General features: G+C 42.2%; 1 protein-coding gene across 1 annotated transcript in view; it reads left to right on the forward strand.

Annotated features, from left to right (window-relative positions):
* Positions 1-18,312, forward strand: part of LOC124805620 (WD repeat-containing protein 76-like) — a 174,621-nt gene that overhangs the window by 18,699 nt on the left and 137,610 nt on the right. Inside the window, exon 2 of the mRNA XM_047266190.1 lies at positions 5,892-6,121. Within this exon, the coding sequence (XP_047122146.1) occupies positions 5,892-6,121 (230 nt within the window). The remainder of the gene's footprint in view (positions 1-5,891; positions 6,122-18,312) is intronic.

An 18,312-nucleotide genomic window follows, 5' to 3' on the forward strand; every position in this document is an offset into this window, starting at 1 on the left:
CAGCTGATATTGCTCATTCTGATTTTCACCTTTTCTGCTCTCTACCAAACAACTTTCAAGGAACTTCCTTTCCAGATGCAAATGCACTTTGAACATGGCTTGACGAGTTCTTTACCCCAAAACTTCGTGATTTCTACTACCCCTGTGTTGGCAGATTGTTGAAAACAGTGAAGGAAAATATGTTATAGGTGACTAAAATCTCTGTTATGTGTATCTGTTGTGTTTATAACTATGCACCAACCTGATATTAAGAACATAGTTCGATTGAATACTGTGTGCTGAAGAAAACTTTGTTTATATATTTCTTGTGTGACAATTCTTTTACTAAAAATTTGTCATCAGAAGATTTGTGGATGATATCCACCTTCTGTACCCAGTTTTCCAAGTAAGACTGAAACCAATCTATCGCTGTTCCTGTTACACCTAGTGCTTTGAACTTGCTCAGTAGTATTTGATGGTCAACCGTGTCAGCAGCATTGGACAAGTCTAATAAAATATGTGTAGCCACTCAACATATCAAGACCTTAGAGTATCACTTCGGTGAACTCGGCAATGGCTGATATTGTACTTCTTCCACTTGTGTAACCAAACTGTGCTTCATTGAAGAGGTTGTATTTATTCATGTAACTTATCACTTTCGTGATTGCTTCAATTATGTTTCAGAATAAAGACAGCAGTGAAACTGATATGTAGTTTTTAATGCTTTACTGATTTTCTTTAGCAAGGGCATGCTTTAGGTATTCTTTGATAAAACATGAATTAAATGATTCATTTACACAAATTTAATGTGCACCTCAATTTTTGAACTTAAATTAACAAAAAAAGGGTTTTTGGCACCTCGCTGATGGTGTATTTTTGTATTGTTGAAATTTATTTTACAATGCTAATTTTATTTCAAACAATAGTGAATGTGTACACGAACTATAAAAAAAACACCTAACTTGATTACCTACATGACATACAAAGAAACATACTGTAAATTACAGGTGTTAATCATCATTATTCACTAATGTCATTACTGGAATCCTCAGAAGAGTTTACATCAGAAGTAAATTCATTTCCTTCTTCCCTGCTGTCCTCGATGTTCCAGAGCACATCATCTTCACCGCCACTGCCACTGCCTGTATTTGAAATACATCATTTCTTGAATGATTTTACAATCATTGGGGCTTCGAAGCATTTCCAGGCAGCCAAAACCCAGTGCGCAATAATGTAGGGTGCAACACGTGTAATTTTTCCTGTCTGAGTCATTTCAAGATTCGGTTCGCAAAACCATTTTTTGTAGCATTCCTGAGCATAACCTTTGAAAAGTTTATTTATACTAATGCCCAGGGGTTGTAATACAGAAGTCGTTCCTCCAGGATTAATAACAAGTCACTGGGTAGGTTGTGGATCTTCTTTTTTACGTCGTCAGTGAGATGACCACGAAATACATTGAGACAAATCACTGATGGTTGCTTGGGAAGCCCACCAGGATGGAGTTTCCACACATTTCAGAGCCAGTCAAGCATCAGAGTTTGTCGTCCTTCCCTTCTCTTCATTCTGAACAGTGACATCACCAGGGAATAGCGTTTCATTTTTTAGAGTCTTCGGGCTTGTTTTTCGCTTGAAGATTAAAAAAGGGGAAGTTTGTTCCCATCTGCTGTGATTGCCAGCTTTACTGTTACTTGCTGTTTTTCACACCCAGATGTTTTCATGGTAACTTCTTTTGTACTTTTCTCATCAATTGTGTAATTACGTGGCTTATCAAACCAAATTGGAGTCTTTGTCAGCGTTGCCTGTTTGGCCGATCGAAAAATTCTTCTCTTTACGAAGTGTCACAACATACTGCTGAAATGCTTGAAGATTCTTCTCAAAATCCTGTGAAATCTTTTGGAATATTGTTGTACGGCATCGCAGAGATAAGCTTGCTCATTTCATAAAGTGATCAACCCATCCTCGGCTAGCCTGAAACTCTTAGTTCAGTATATTAAGAGCTGCAGCCACCTCTTTTGCTTCTTTATTACTTTTTTCATGTCACTGGTCACATGTTGCCCATTTTTCCTCCTTTCTCAGACGAATTCCAAAACATTTACTTCAACATCAGGATGTCTTCCTTTGCGAGGTCCAGCTAATTTCTTTCTAGTAGCGGTAGTTGCAAATAATCCCAATTTCTGTTTCTTCATAAGCGAATGTTACTCTCAGCTACACTGAACACACTACCTGCACTTCTGTTACCATATTTTTCAGCATAAAGAATTACTTTACGCTTGAAAGTAGCTTCATACAATTTTCTTCTCTGCTTGCCTTCCATTTTGTGACTGCCTAATGCACTGAGCGAGGTGGCGCAGTGGTTATCACACTGGACTTGAATTCAGGACGACGACAGTTCAAACCCACACCATGCCCTCCTGATCTAGGTTTTCTGTGATTTCCTCAAATTGTTTCAGGCAAATGCTGGGATGGTTCCTTTGCAAGGGAACAGCTGACTTCCATCCCCATACTTCCCTAACCTGATGGGACCAATGATCTTGCTGTTTGGTTGCTACCCCCAAATCAGTCAGTCAACTGCCTAATGCAAACACGTTGCAAAGGACTGTAGTAGGCCAACAATAATGAATCAAGGTTGAGAAGTATAACAAAAAATTCTATTTGAACTGATGACTAAAGAAAATTTTCTCTCATGACAATGGATTTTGTTCGGACGCCTACAAACAGAATTCAGAACTGGAAATATATACCAGCTCTTTTAACTTGATAACCTCTTACCCAATTTACATCTTCCTTTCTTTAATCCACAGACACCGTACCTATATTTTCTAGCTAGAGTTTAATAAATTTCTTACTACTTCAGGTCACAAAGGCCAGCCAATAAGATTTCCCTAGCCGGAAATGGCTGGGCCCAATCATCATGTATCTGGAACACTTTGTGTCAACTGTCTTGTTTTTCCATTACCACTACAAACTAGCAGTAGTTGAATCCTAATTGCACAATGAAGCAAAATGTTGCAAGTTGTGTTGGCAACACCTATCTTGGATTATGTCAACATTTCCTCTCTCTAATCTCCCTCTCTACAATGGCCTAAAATATTCCACCACCACCACCACCACCTGTGGTGCGAACCATCTATCTTTTGTGCCATTTCACATCAGATGTCGATAGGAAGAAAAGGGATGAAGTCAAGCGAGACATTGAGTAAGAATTTAGAATCAAGGTAAAGCTTCCTAGGAAGAAATGTAAATGTAGGAATTTTTGCATTGATCTTAAGTGTTTCTCATGGGGGGGGTTTACGAATTTATAGTGTAGAATCATGAAAAACTTAAAATCGGAGAATGTAAAATCAATGTTCCACTGTATTAATTCATCCCAAACATCCACTGTAACAGAAAGCTGTTTCCCTACTATGAATCGTTAATTGTGACTGATTTACACGCCTGCAGTAAACACTTGCTTCACATGATGGAGTAAAACAGAAAGGTGGCAACACACTAAGAAATAGCGAGTAAAACTTATTACGAGAGTGTTTCAAATGCTACTTAGGTACTGTCTGATGATTGGCACTGGATATTTTAATAACTTTTTCTCTCTAGGCAGGCCATGAGAGTAATGATTGCAGACACTTTGTACTGGTCCTAGTTCTATGTACGCAGTGTGAACTCAGAAGGTAGTCTTCAGAGCATTTTACTGGGCAGATTGCAGGTACTGAACTGAGGTGTGCAACTGCTGGTTTTTAACTGTCAGGGTGTCTGTGACATGTCTTATTTTCTTTCCTCTTAGCTGAAAGATTTCCAGGTCTGTCAATACAGGACAGAAGCAATGTAGTCTGCAGTTGACAGTGTTCCCTACTGGTTGCTCACTCTGTCTGTCAATGTACATGACATGCTCTAGGAAGTAGTGTGGATGCAGGAGGAGACCAGGGCTTCTGAGTGCCATGTGGAGGTTGGTGCAAAAGACCTGAGAGATGTCAGGTGTTTTGCCGTTGTGGTGGCGGCTTTTTGCAGTATTTATTGAGTATGTCTTGTGTGGTACACAATGGCAGTTGAAAGCTGACAGCAGTGGTGCCAGCTGTCAGGGACCTCCTTTCGCCAACTCTACTACAGTTGAACACACAGGAGCTGCTAGATATGTTCCTTAGTAATATTTAATCAGGTGTTCTCCACCCACCTTTTAGTAACTTGCCTTTTTCCAGCTAGTGGTTTATGCATCTGCTATTTAATTCATCTTAAAATACGAATTACATGTACTCTTTGAGACACATGGCGTGTGTGAGGAGAGTTTTTCAGTTAATCTGAATGAGAAATTGGGCTAATTCTGGTGATTTATTTGTAATCCTTCACAATCTTGTTTGTTGTCCCAAATGAATACTTTCATTTGGTTTGAAATTGAAAGTACTTCATTACCAGTACTTGTTAGTTCATACAATGCCAGTGTTCAGTAACCGGGTCATTGTGTGTGAATACATTTTTAAATCCAGAATTTAATATTTTTTTCTTTCACTGATGTCTTCTGTACTTCCGATGGTAGATTTGTTTGTAGATATCAGACTGCTAGTGTTTTCTCTATCAGCTTGCCTCCATTTTCTCCTTTTTGCAATCTCCTATTATATTATAAGGCATATATCCATCTAGCATGTGATTTATGACGTTTATAAATTTTGGCTACAGCTCTTCTACATTTGTCACATTTGAACTAAATGTTCTCATTGTTGTTCGTGTTTTTTCCAAGTATTTTGGCAACCATGTAAGAGTTTTGCCAAACTGTATTCTCCTTGATAAACTTTTTGCCCTCGTAGAACTTCATTGCTATAATAGCACCTTGATAGCTAATCCATTGTGCATTGAGAAACTGTGTGAAAAATCTATTTGGTTAATACTCAGGAGGTCTGAAATACTTTTTTCATGTTGACTGTTGAACTGTAGTCTGATTAGTTACTTGGTAGTTGACACGTCTCACTTTCAACATAAGTTCCTCCTGTCAGAGCTCTTCATGTTGTGTGTAAACTGGCCACCATTGGGGAAGTGCATCTTAACAATTAACAAAGGTCCACTTCACTGACAGTGTTGGAGTAGAGCTCACCTGCTGATGCACTTTGAAGAAGTGCCATGAACTAGCAAAATGCTTTACCGTGAAAGCACTGCTATTTAGTGATCACAGCAGGCAACTCTGCCTCTATTTATTAGCATGCATTGTCTTTGAAGTGTCAGCTAATGGGGGAGCTGACGGCTGCTGTGACAATACTGTAGTGGCACTTGCCAAATACTTTTACAGGTAACTGTTGTTGTTACACTGATTTATAATCTAGAATGAGATTTTCACTCTGCAGCGGAGTGTGCGCTGATATGAAACTTCCTGGCAGATTAAAACTGTGTGCCCGACAGAGACTCGAACTCGGGACCTTTCATATCAGTGCACACTCCGCTGCAGAGTGAAAATCTCATTCTGGAAACGTCCCCCAGGCTGTGGCTAAGCCATGTCGCCGCAGTATCCTTTCTTTCAGGAGTGCTAGTTCTGCATGGTTCGCAGGAGAGCTTCTGTAAAGTTTGGAAGGTAGGAGACAAGGTACTGGCAGAAGTAAAGCTGTGAGTACCGGGCGTGAGTCGTGATTTATAATCTGTTTATTTTGCTGTTGGTATCGTATCGTGGGTTTCTGAGTTGGCTATACGTTGATTGAAGACAGTGCCTACTACAACTGTTGTGGTATAAGTTGTTATTTAGGTATTGGAATCCAAAACTGAATTTTCTTGGTCCATCTACCACCCATTCATGTGGCTGAGTGTTCCATGTTCTGGTACTAGTGAATTACAGGCTGTTACCACCCTTACTTCGAAAGAAACAATCCATTCTTGTAGGTTAAGATTATATTTTAAAATGTGTTTCTGATCCACAAAATTTTCTGTTTCATATTTTACAGGAGGTAAATTATAATGAAGATAAGATAGGCATAAATTTAAAAGAACTGGAGAACGGAGAAAGAGAGTATCGAAAAAGGAAACTCAGTCCATCTAATGGACATGAAAAGGCTTCTGGAGATGTAAAATCAGAACATAATAGAGCACAGGACTCTTCTGATTCATCAGAAGAGGAGACAGAATATGATCTTAAAAGAAAAAAGGTTTTAGAGGAAAGAGAGCGGATGCTAAGGTGAGATCAGTTACATTCAAAATATGAACATTTAATTTGATTGTGTTTTTTTTACATTTAACTATACATTACCATATTTTTAAAATCTGTAAATTAGTATCTTGTTTCCAAGTTTTTGTGAAGAAATTATCAGCATATGTTAATTCTGTTACTTGAGTTCAGGAATTTTTCTCTTGCGTAAGAAGTTGGTTGCCATCCTGTGGCATGCTGTCATTGTAAATGTGCGTGGGAAAATTTGTGGTTGGAGTAGTTAACAACAAGCCACTGTCTAGCCATAGCAAATTTCATTTCAAAGTATTTGACAAGAATCACATTAGAAAATTTTGTGTATCCATTTTTTTGTGTTGGAATTTCAAACCTTGCAACACCCTAAGAATCAATCCTGCAGAGCCCATGAAGATAAATTAATCATGGCAATCAAAGAAGTATTCAAATATCTTTCTTCCCATGTTCCACTCTTACACACATCCACCCTTGTTCATTCATAAATTATGGCTATAGTGTATAACCACCTCCAATAGCTTCCAAACTCTGTTATCAGTAAAGGGGATGTCACATTCTCAGCATTCTCAGATGTATTTTTATACTCCTGAAATGGGATATGCTTACATGACGTGTCCACCCTTTGCAAAATATGAGGAACATTTCCTGGAATTGTTCATTCAGTGTCAGTTGCCTGTGTGACATGCACCTTATTTCTAACCTTATCCATCCTATTCCTTTTTCTGGTGAGGATGAGACTAACAGTTGTGGAAGTTAAGCTTGCTTACGAAACGAAGGAATCATCCCACCTTGAGCAGCTTGAACTTAATGGAAATGTGCTTAAAATGTAGCATTGTACTGTTTGATTAGGTATTGATGCCATTCATCCGTAAAGCTGTGGGGCCACTAGTGTTATCTGAACATCGAACACGTAGTGTGAATGAGACTGTTGTCACTGTGTTTGATGATAATCACGAAGAAGCAGACGTGATAGACAGAAGGCAGTTAGTTAATCCTTGGAATGTTTTTAAGCTACTGTATGAAAGGGTATTTTGCATTTATGTATTGGGTAATGCATAATCTAATCAAATCTAAGATATATTAAATTGGAGGATTGGCTCTGAAGTGCTACATCCAGCAGCTGAAGGAACTAAAAGTAAAGGTTAATATGCAGCTTCATCCCCAAAAAATATCAGAAAAGTGTGTTGCAGAGTTTTGACAATTGGACAGCATATAGGATTTTTACAACTGTGGTTAGAATTCTTAATATTAACCAGTGATCCAACATAGCTGCTTTGACTTGCAATCCAGTGGCAGTGTAATTGTAGTTGGTAACGTGCAAAAGGCGTGGTTCAGCTCACTTAAAGGGAAACAAAAACATCAGAATTGAAGTCTGAGAGCCCTGTTTGATGGAGCTAGAGACAATATATCCACAGTCCACTATTGGCCCATTCAAATCTGTGCTGTAGAAGCTGCTAGAGCAGTTGCTCTGGACAGTTCCTTTGCATTTGCCAGTGCCTACAAAGAATATAGCTTTCTCCTGGCACACAGCTATGTTCATGGCTTGCAAAGAGATTAGAGAAGACAATATTGTTATGCCGACTCCAGGAACATATGTGGCAGATGGTTTTTTATTTTCATTTTTGAAAATTAACTATTGCCTTCTTCAATACTATTGCAAACAAGGAAGAAATAAAATGATATTGTACAGCCCATTCATAGGCCCACATTTTTATACAAGAGATGTGATTGTGGTCGTTGATGGTAGTGTGTCCAATATGGTTTACATTTGTTGTAGAAAACAAGGGACATTTGGCCCACTGGCTGCAAAGAACAGCAATGTGTCCACAGAACATCCTTGTTGAAGTGAGTTAAAGTGGCAAAATAAGTAAAGAGCACTTGAAAGTCTCTCGGTGAACTACTTCCTCTGATTTGGTCAGTTATGATTTGCTGAAAGCCTAAGACTGTAAAATGGTGGGTTTGTTTATAAATAACTTTTCTATTGCAAGTCATTATTTTCATTTATTTATCTTTTACATGACACATTTCAGGAAATAATGGAATCATCTTATAGCAGAGATGTTGAGTCACAGTTAGGCACAAAAAAGACTGTTGGGACAGTCAGGTTTCGGACAACAAGGCCTGTGCTGAAAATGCCCCCCCCCCCTCCCGCCCCCTCCTCCCCCACCTCATACAAAACGCACACGCAAATGCAACTCCCATCATGCACTTCTACTTGCTATCTGGCTTCAGCTGCCAGAGATTATGGTTATGTGAGTGAGAGTTTCGTGTGTGTGTGTGTGTGTGTGTGTGTGTGTGTGTGTGTGTGTGTGGGGGGGGGGGGGGGGGGATGTACTTGGTGCTACAGTTAGCATGTTTGTCCTAGGTAGAACACAAAGCATTCCTGGATTATATTTGTATATTCCAGAGTGAGCAAGGGTCAAGTTTGTACTTAGTTACATATTAGTTTTTGATGCAGTTCATTGGATTTAGAAAACTCAATTTTACTTTGTGGATTTTGAAAAGATTTGCAATATTCTGTGCTCTATTGATGGTGTATTGGATGTTAGATATATGTATTTGTCTTTGTCTTTTTCTTTTGTGATGCAGTTTGTTTTGGATCTTTCTTGGTATTGTCTAGGATTGTGTCAACCAAGGGTCTGTTTCACTTTGTTTATTTCTTGTTGCAAGTTTTCTTGGTTCAAAGATATTTTAGTTGATCTGTACACTGCCTGTTTGTGGATGTTCAGATGACATTAGGTTGCAGGAATTGTCAGTCATCACGGTATTTTTCCTATCATTTTTGAATGTGCATGTGGTGTTGTCTTCTAATATTTAGGTCCAGGTAATTGATTCTTTTCACCTGTTCATATTCCACTGTAAATGTAATTTTCTCATGTAGATTATTGAAGCAGTTTATACTGTCTGTTATGTCTTAGGCATTACCTTAAACCAGTAGTGTGTCATTTACATATCTCCTATGAAATTAAATTGTCTTAAAGCAGGGTTCTAGGCTGCTAAATAAATTTTGTTCTATATGTAGGCTATAATTCCATATGTACATGATCCCATTTCTAGGCCATCTGGTTGTTTACACCGCATGTGCGCACGCGTGCTTGTGTGCACACTCTGCACCACAAAAGAAAAAGATATAAACAAACATGTATATAGCATTCAGTACATTGGCAGTATTCACAGAAGATAGTAAATATTTTCAAAAACCACCAGGTACAAGTAGCATTTTCTAAATTTAATAAACTACAACAAGAACTAATACATGAAGTATATACATATCCCATGCTCACTCTGGAATATACAAAATAATATGCCAGGAATACTGTGTGTTCTTCTTGGGACAAACAGGCCAAAATTGTAACACCAAGTACACACAGCACATTTAAGCCTAAACACACACATCATACTCTTGACGTATGTCAACACCTGTAAGCAGCTAAGGGTGTTCATTTCATTGTAATTTCATTCTAACGAGCTGCATGGTCACCGATGGTATCTGTTCTTTCAGACATGTCCGAAAGAACAGATACAATCTTAGTATATATATCGTACTGTGTCAGCTACATCTAAAAATATATCTGTTTGTTTATATAAGTTGTTCTTGAGGTATAGTGTACACAGAAAATTGCATGTGATGTTTAGCATGTGTGAGACTTTGCACAAATGGACCATAAGAAAACTGTAAGTGCAAGTTTTCCCAGATTTTGCCACTAACTAGATATAAGAATTGATTACCAACTAAAATTGTGCTTTTTTTCATACATTGCAGTAAACTCAACAGAACAAAGCAGAACCTCACACATAAAAAGCATTATGTAAAAATGGTTTAGTACACAGAGTAAAACACCCTTTAAAAAGGGAATTATTTCCGGAATGTGTCATGTAAAATATAAAGAAAAGAAAATCGTGACTGGTAACAGAAAAGTTATTTATAAACAAACCTGTTGAATATCTTGGTGAAAGAGGTCTATTGTTCCATGATTCATGGTCAGGACCCAAAGACTACAGTATCATCTTAGCATGTTTTTCCCAACAATGTTATAGCATTAAAGATACTGTTAACAGAGACAACCAGGCAGTGAAGATCATATATCAGAAACCATGCTGATTTTTAGGCTTGCTGGCTGGATAACTTCACCTAGTTGCTAGATGGATATTCCCCTATCCACTTTCATTCTGTTATTTACAAATTTCTGCACCAATATGTAGAGGTCTGTTAACAGATGCCTGGTAAAGATCCAGCTTCAAATTTGATATTCTTGTTGCATCATTTGCTAATATGATAACTTTGGCTTTGATATTGGCTACTACAGTATGTGTAGACCAAAAATGTTCTAACATCATATTCGAACTTAAATATTGAGTAAGGGAGGAACATATGACAACACAGCAACCTCATGTTTTGGAAATATGACTGTTCACATGAGCGGCATGTGTTAATATAAATTGATTCAAACAAGCAATTACCTTTGCCAAATAATACCTAATTTGTGACTGTTGTAAATCTGCTGATAATTGTCTGTTACATCATGTTGTTTGTTCGTCAAAGTCATTTTTTCAGTTTTGGCTATGCAAGGTAGGCTACTTCCCTTGTTACACTTTCACCTCTCAAAAGAATAATTGGCCAACCATTCTGTTTTTAATTTGTGGTTGACATACACATTCGCTTACAGCACTTGATGCATGAATTCATAAGTACATGTGTAAAAGAAAGTTCTACATGTGTAGCAAGCAAAGTATATTTAACCCATCTTCCTGTATTGCTCTGTCAAAATAGGCAGCAAAGAGAACTAGTATGACAAAGGTGGTGGTATGGGTGTTGTATAAGGATGAGAAGTGTGGCACAACATTTGGTTTGAATCAGACAGTGGTGCAATTTCATGCAATCCCCACAAGTGCTGATGTACACTTGATAATTTAATGGAGAACATTATACTAATCCCCCAGGCGGTTTGCCACTCTTTGGCGGGTTCGTGCTTGGCTACCACGGGGCCCCAGCCTTTGCAGCACTTTTTCCCTTCCATGCTGCATGCCTATCCTCTTGATATTCTTTTTCCCCTCCCTTGGGGAACATGTCTGGGGTATTATTGGAAATGTTCTGCGTTCTGTCACTGATGTGTGAACAGTCTCTACTCTTTTTCCTCCCTTTTCCTTTCTTTGTTTCCCTTCTTCTCTCGTTCCTCCGCTTCAGCGTTTGGGAATCCTCTTTTTTCTTCTTCCTGCCTGTGAGCTCCTGAAGGCCGGCCCACGTGCCTGATTTGTAACAGGTGACTGGGTAATGGGTAATTCCCAGCCCCGGGTAGACAGGTAGGGTTCGCACAACCCCCTAGTACAGGCCAGGCCCCGGGAGGGGTGATTGCCTGAGCTGTACCCTTCCCAAATTGCCAGTTGGTCCCTCCATCAGGTGTTCGGGAGGTGTGAACGATCATCTAAGGCGGGTGCGCCCCTTGTGAAGGGGGCCCTCAGTTGGAAGGAGAGCGCCATCAGAGATGCTGGAAATCGTGGGGATTTCCTCGCAATGTGTCAATCATCCTCCCCATCGACATCTACGAAATGTAAAAGTAATGAGGCTACTGATTCAAAGCCCCTTCCTGCTGCACTGCGGTTCCTTGTGGTCTTACATACTGAAGACGGTCAGTCTTTCGCCGCAGTGAATCCGTTTATTATCCAGAAAGGTGTTGATGTAGTTGCTGGCTCTGTGAAATTCCGCATTCATTTACAGAATGACACTTTGCTTTTGGAGATGGTTTAAGATTCTCAAACACAACAGCTGCTTTCTGTCTCGCTTCTCCATGGCTACCCTGTTCATGTCAAGGCACATAGAACTTTGAATTATTCCCGCGATGTAGTTTACACCAGGCTGCTTGACGGTCTGAGGCTAATATACAATCTTATCTCTCTGATCAGGGTGTCATTGCCGTCTTTTGTGTAACAAGAGGTCGATTCATCCTTGGGGCCCACCTGCACTCTTCTCCTCACTTTTGATGGGGTGGTGCTGCTGTCAAAGATCAAAGCAGGCTATGAAATGATCACAATCCAGCTGTACATTTCGAATCTGATGCACTGCTACCAGTGTCCTTGTTTCAACCACACTCGAACATCTTGCTGACACTCAGCCAAATTCGTAACCTGTGGCAGGGATTCACACGAGGGTGAATGTCTGCCTCCTCCTCCCTGCTGAATCAACTGCAATGGCGGCCATGCTGCCTCCGCTCAGGATTATCCTGTGTATCTAGGTGAGTGGGCTGTTAAAGAGGAAAATATGCCTTACCCAGTAGCTCGCAAGTTACTGGCTAGTCGCAAACCCTGTGTTCTCCTGTCTGGCACCTACAGTTCTGTTCTTGTTACCCCTCACTCCATGAAGGACATAGCCACGCAGACATGCGACCTCAAATTTGGCTCTGAGGCTGTGAAATCGCGCAGTGTCAAGGTAGCATCGCTGTTCCCCTGTCCCGCTGTGCAACAAACCGTCAAAACTCTTGACTTGAGGGGCGAAGCCACCCATTACACAACCAGCAGGCAGGAAAGGACAGAAGGAATAGTCCCGTGAAGATTTCCTCTGTTCCTCCAGCCAAACAACACCCAACTCTTATTCTAACCAGAAGGGCTCGAAGAAGTCCGCTTATGAGAAACTGTCTTCTCCTTCGCCAACTTGGAGATCCTGCTCGATGGTGTCTCCACGTGGTCCCTTAGCTCAGCTGACCTCTGTCTCGCCGGTACGCACCACCAACTGTTTTTCAGCGTTGGACTCCACATACTGACTGCACGAGTACGCCGATGCTTCTGTGGCGGCTGCCGAGTTGACACCCCTACATCTCTTCCTCCTCATGACTGTCCTTCAATGGAATGTTTGTGGCCTTCGGTCCCACAAAGAGGATTTATGGCTACTTTTAGCATCACAGCCTCCTCTTGTACTCTGCCTTCAGGAAACGAAATTGTGCCCTCAGAACCGGTTTGAGCTTTCACATTACATACTGATTTCTTTTGACCTTCCCCTGAGGTCGGCATTCCGTCTCATGGAGGTGTCGTCTGCTCAAATGGGATGACCTTCATAATCAACCCATCTCCCTGACTACACATCTTCAAGCTGTTGCATTTTGCCTTTTCCTTCCCTGCCTGGTTTTTTCCCTCTGTACAATTTATGTCCCTCCATCATTTGCTGTCACCAGGGCAGACTTTCTGCTGCTTATTGGGCAGCTACACCCCCCTCCCCCCATTTTTGTTTCTCAGTGACTTTAATGCACATATAGACTTTGAGGTTCTCCCAGGACATGTCAGATAGGTGCCCTCTTGGCTGACTTTAACCAACTTAACCTCTTCTGCCTTCACACTGGAGCACCCACTTTCCTTTCCGACTCCTCGCACACCTATTCCCATTTGGACCTATCCTTTTGCACTGCCCAGCTTGCCCATCATCTTCAGTGGTCCATTCTTTCTGACGCCTACTCGAGTGACCATTTCCAATGTGCTCTCCGTCTGTTGACTCCTACCCCATCTGCATCCATGCCCAAATGGCAGCTTACTAAGGCTGACTGGCAGCTTCACTCCTCCCTGGCGACCTTCAAAGAACAAGATTTCCCCAGTTGTGATGACCAGGTGGACTATCTCAGAAAGGTTATCCTTACTCCTGCAGAATGTTCCAATCCTCGCACTTCCTCTTTACCATGTCTTGTCCCAGTCCCTTGCTGACTGAGGCATGCCGCGACACAATTTGCGCACGGAGACGTGCTCTTTGCGTTTTTAACCACCAGCCTATGCTGGAAAACCATTTTCCGGCCTTACAGTAGCTGACGATGTCATCGTGGACCCTATTGCTATCTCAAACACCTTGGGCCACCATTTTGTGGCAGTTTGGAGCTCTTCCTACTATTACTCTACCTTCATCCATCGGAAACGAGTGGAGGTGGCTTGAGCGATACCCTTCTCTTCTCAAAATCATGAGTGCTAAAATGCCGCCTTTACTATGAGGGAGCTAGATCATGCTCTCAGTTCATCCTGATCCTCCACCCCAGGGCCAGACGCCATCCACATTCAGATGTTGCAGCACCTCTCGTGCGTGCAAGCACTTTCTGCTCAACACGTACAACCACATCTGGGCTGAGGGTAATTTCCTGGATTCTGGCATGAAGCCACTGTGATACCCATACCTAAGCCTGTTAGGGACAAACACCTTCCTTGTAGCTACCACCCCATCTCTCTTATCAGCTGCATTTGCAAGGCGATGGAACGTATAATTCATGCTCGGCTGGTGTGATGGTTCGAGTGTCGCCATTTACAAACGAATGCACAGTGTGGATTTCAAGCGCAGCATGCTGCAGTTGACCATCTCGTTACTTTGTCCACTCATGTCATGAATGGTTTTCTGCAGAAATTCCAGACTGTGGCTGTGTTTTTCAATTTGGAGAAGGCCTATGACATCTGCTGGAGAACTGGTATCCTCTGTACTCTTTACATGTGGGGCTTCCATGGGCGCCTGCCCTGTTTTCTTCGGGCATTTTTACAAGACTGAGTTCTCAAGGTACGTGTGGATTCTGCCTTGTCGAATGCCTTTATCCAGGAAAATGGTGTGCCTCAGGGTTCCGCCATGAGCGTCGTCCTCTTTGCTATTGCCGTTAACTCTATAATGGCCTGTCTCCCACTGGGCATCTCTGGCTCCCTTTTTGTCGATGATTTTGCCATCTATTGCAATTCTCCACGGACCTGTCTCACTGAGCAACATATTCAGTGCTGTCTTGATCGTCTTCACTACTGGAGCATTGACAATGGCTTTCGCTTTTCCACTGACAAAACTGTCTGTATGAATTTCTGGTGGCGCAAATGGTTTCTCCCACCATCTCTCCATCTTGGGCCTGTTGCCTTTCCTTTTGTTGACACTACGAAATTCGTGGTGCTCGTGCTCGATAGGAAACACTCTTGGTCCTACCATGTATATTACCTGGCAGCCTGCTGTACGCGGTCCGTCAGTATCCTACATGTCCTCAGTGATACTTCCTGGGGTGCCGATCGAACCACCCTCCTCAGTTTGTACCAGTCCCTTTGTCTGTTCAAAGCTCAATTAGGGGTGCTTTGTTTATGCATCTGCACGCCCGTCCCTTTACACATCTCAACACCATCCGTCATCATGGCATCCGTTTGGCCACAGGCACCTTTTACACCAGCCTGAAGTCTGTATGCTGAAGCTGCTGAACTACCATTGTCCTACTGCCGTGACTTTCTCCTCAGCAGGTATGCATGTTTGTTTGCCATGCGTGGCCACCCCTCCTGTGCTGCCTCCTTTGATGATTCCTTTGATCGTCAGTTTGGGGCTCGTCCCTCTTCTCTGTTGCCTCCTGGAGTCAGCTTTCGCCGCTTGCTTCAGCAGCTTAACTTCACACTACCTGCTATCTTTCCAGTGGGTGTGAACCCTTCACCACCTTGGCTTTGTGAATCAGCCCATGTTAATCTTGGCCTTCATTCACTTTCTAAGGGCACTACTCCAGCCTCGGTTTATTGCCTTCAGTTTCACCTCCCTTATTTGTTCATGAGACCCAGAAAATATTAGATACAGGCTCCCAGGTAGATGCTATTTTTCTTGACTTCCGGAAGGCGTTCGATACAGTTCCGCACTGTCGCCTGATAAACAAAGTAAGAGCCTACGGAATATCAGACCAGCTGTGTGGCTGGATTGAAGAGTTTTTAGCAAACAGAACACAGCATGTTGTTATCAATGGAGAGACGTCTACAGACGTTAAAGTAACCTCTGGCGTGCCACAGGGGAGTGTTATGGGACCATTGCTTTTCACAATATATATAAATGACTTAGTAGATAGTGTCGGAAGTTCCATGCGGCTTTTCGCGGATGATGCTGTAGTATACAGAGAAGTTGCTGCATTAGAAAATTGTAGCGAAATACAGGAAGATCTGCAGCGGATAGGCACTTGGTGCAGGGAGTGGCAACTGACCCTTAACATAGACAAATGTAATGTATTGCGAATACATAGAAAGAAGGATCCTTTATTGGATGATTATATGATAGCGGAACAAACACTGGTAGCAGTTACTTCTGTAAAATATCTGGGAGTATGCGTACGGAACGATTTGAAGTGGAATGATCATATAAAACTAATTGTTGGTAAGGCGGGTACCAGGTTGAGATTCATTGGGAGAGTGCTTAGAAAATGTAGTCCATCAACAAAGGAGGTGGCTTACAAAACACTCGTTCGACCTATACTTGAGTATTGCTCATCAGTGTGGGATCCGTACCAGGTCGGGTTGACGGAGGAGATAGAGAAGATCCAAAGAAGAGCGGCGCGTTTCGTCACTGGGTTATTTGGTAACCGTGATAGCGTTACGGAGATGTTTAATAAACTCAAGTGGCAGACTCTGCAAGAGAGGCGCTCTGCATCGCGGTGTAGCTTGCTCGCCAGGTTTCGAGAGGGTGCGTTTCTGGATGAGGTATCGAATATATTGCTTCCCCCTACTTATACTTCCCGAGGAGATCACGAATGTAAAATTAGAGATTAGAGCGCGCACGGAGGCTTTCAGACAGTCGTTCTTCCCGCGAACCATACGCGACTGGAACAGGAAAGGGAGGTAATGACAGTGGCACGTAAAGTGCCCTCCGCCACACACCGTTGGGTGGCTTGCGGAGTATCAATGTAGATGTAGATGTAGATGTAGAACTTCGCGATAGTACCTTTGTATACACTGATGGGTCTCGCACTGACCGTGGGGTCAGGTGTGCCTTCGTCATTGGCACCCGTGTCTTTCAGTATCTGCTTCTGACCCATTCCTCAGTATTTATAGCCAAGCTTTTTGCCTTGTATCAGGCCACGAAGTACACCCAGCGACACAGCCTTCCCAATTGCGTCCTCTGCTCACTCACTCACTCAGCGCCCTCGAAAGTCTCTGTGCACTGTACACTGCTCATCCCTTAGTGCAGCAGGTCCAGGAAAACTCACATGCTCACTCTTGGTGGAGCCAGTGTCATGTGTCTGTGGGGTCCCTGGTCATGTCGGTCTGCTAGGAAATGAAGCTGCTGGCGCTGCTGCCAAGGCTGCAGTCTTCATACCTCAGCCCCAAGTACCTATGTTGTCTCCGGTGATCTCTGCATTGCTGTCTGTCAGGTGGTGGTGTCCCTTTGGCATCGCCAATGGTCCTTCCTTCACCGGAATAAGCTTTAGCTTATTAAGCCTCTCCCGGCACCTTGGACGACCTCCTCTTGGCCCTCCCACTGGGAGGAGATTGTTTTAACTCGGCTGCATATTGGGCACTGCCTTTTTAGCCATTGTCATTTGATCAGTAGTGCTATCCCACCACTTCGTACGCATTGCCCGAAATTTTAACTGTCTGCCACTTCCTGCTGGAATGCCATGGTTTTAACAATTTACGTTCCAGTTTGGGTTTGCCATCTGATTTATCAGCCGTTTTAGTGAATGACACATGGGCTGTTGACCGCATTTTACTTTTTATCCGCCAAAGCAATATGACGAAGGCCATTTAATTTTTAGTTTTGGACCTCCATTTTTGTATGGTGTTTTTTTAGCCCTTTTTCCACAGGCCTGTTATTAGCTGTCTCCTGTTATGTCCATTGGGACTGACGTATAGTCGTTTCCCTCCTCTCTCTGATCGTGTTCTATAGTTTTGACTTGGGCACGTATGACCTCAGTTGTTTTTTGCACTACAAAACAAAACTAAACTAGACATTTTACTAATGGCTACTCACAAACCCTTCCAAGATACCACAAGTATCAGAATTGTACTGGCCCCAAGGGAGCATCTGGAGGGGTCTGGACAGGTGTAATTAGTGAGGGAGATCCCCCTCCATACAAAATATAAAAGAACAGCAGTGTGAGTGCGAATTGCCCCAGAGATCACCATTTGCAGCTTCCTCTCCCCACGCCCCACCTCCGATGCCCGTACTGTCCCTGGCAAGGCTCCAAATACACTTTGAGATGGGTACCCTAATCCAACATCAACGTCCCCTTCCCTTTTTATGCTACTTGGGGCTTTCAGTGCAAATTATACAGGAGGGGAGGACCACATCTTCTTCTAGGTGCCTTCTTATACACCAACTTCTTTTTAGTCTCTATCAGTGTCTCCTCAATGATGATTACCCCTACCCAGTTTAGTGCTGCCTGTGGCATAATTTTGATTATAAACCTCAGTTTCTAAACCCAATTTCGTTGTTGGAATACAGTGGTCATTATACAATG

Source organism: Schistocerca piceifrons, chromosome 1 (assembly GCF_021461385.2).
Source record: "Schistocerca piceifrons isolate TAMUIC-IGC-003096 chromosome 1, iqSchPice1.1, whole genome shotgun sequence".
Lineage (NCBI taxonomy): Eukaryota > Metazoa > Arthropoda > Insecta > Orthoptera > Acrididae > Schistocerca > Schistocerca piceifrons.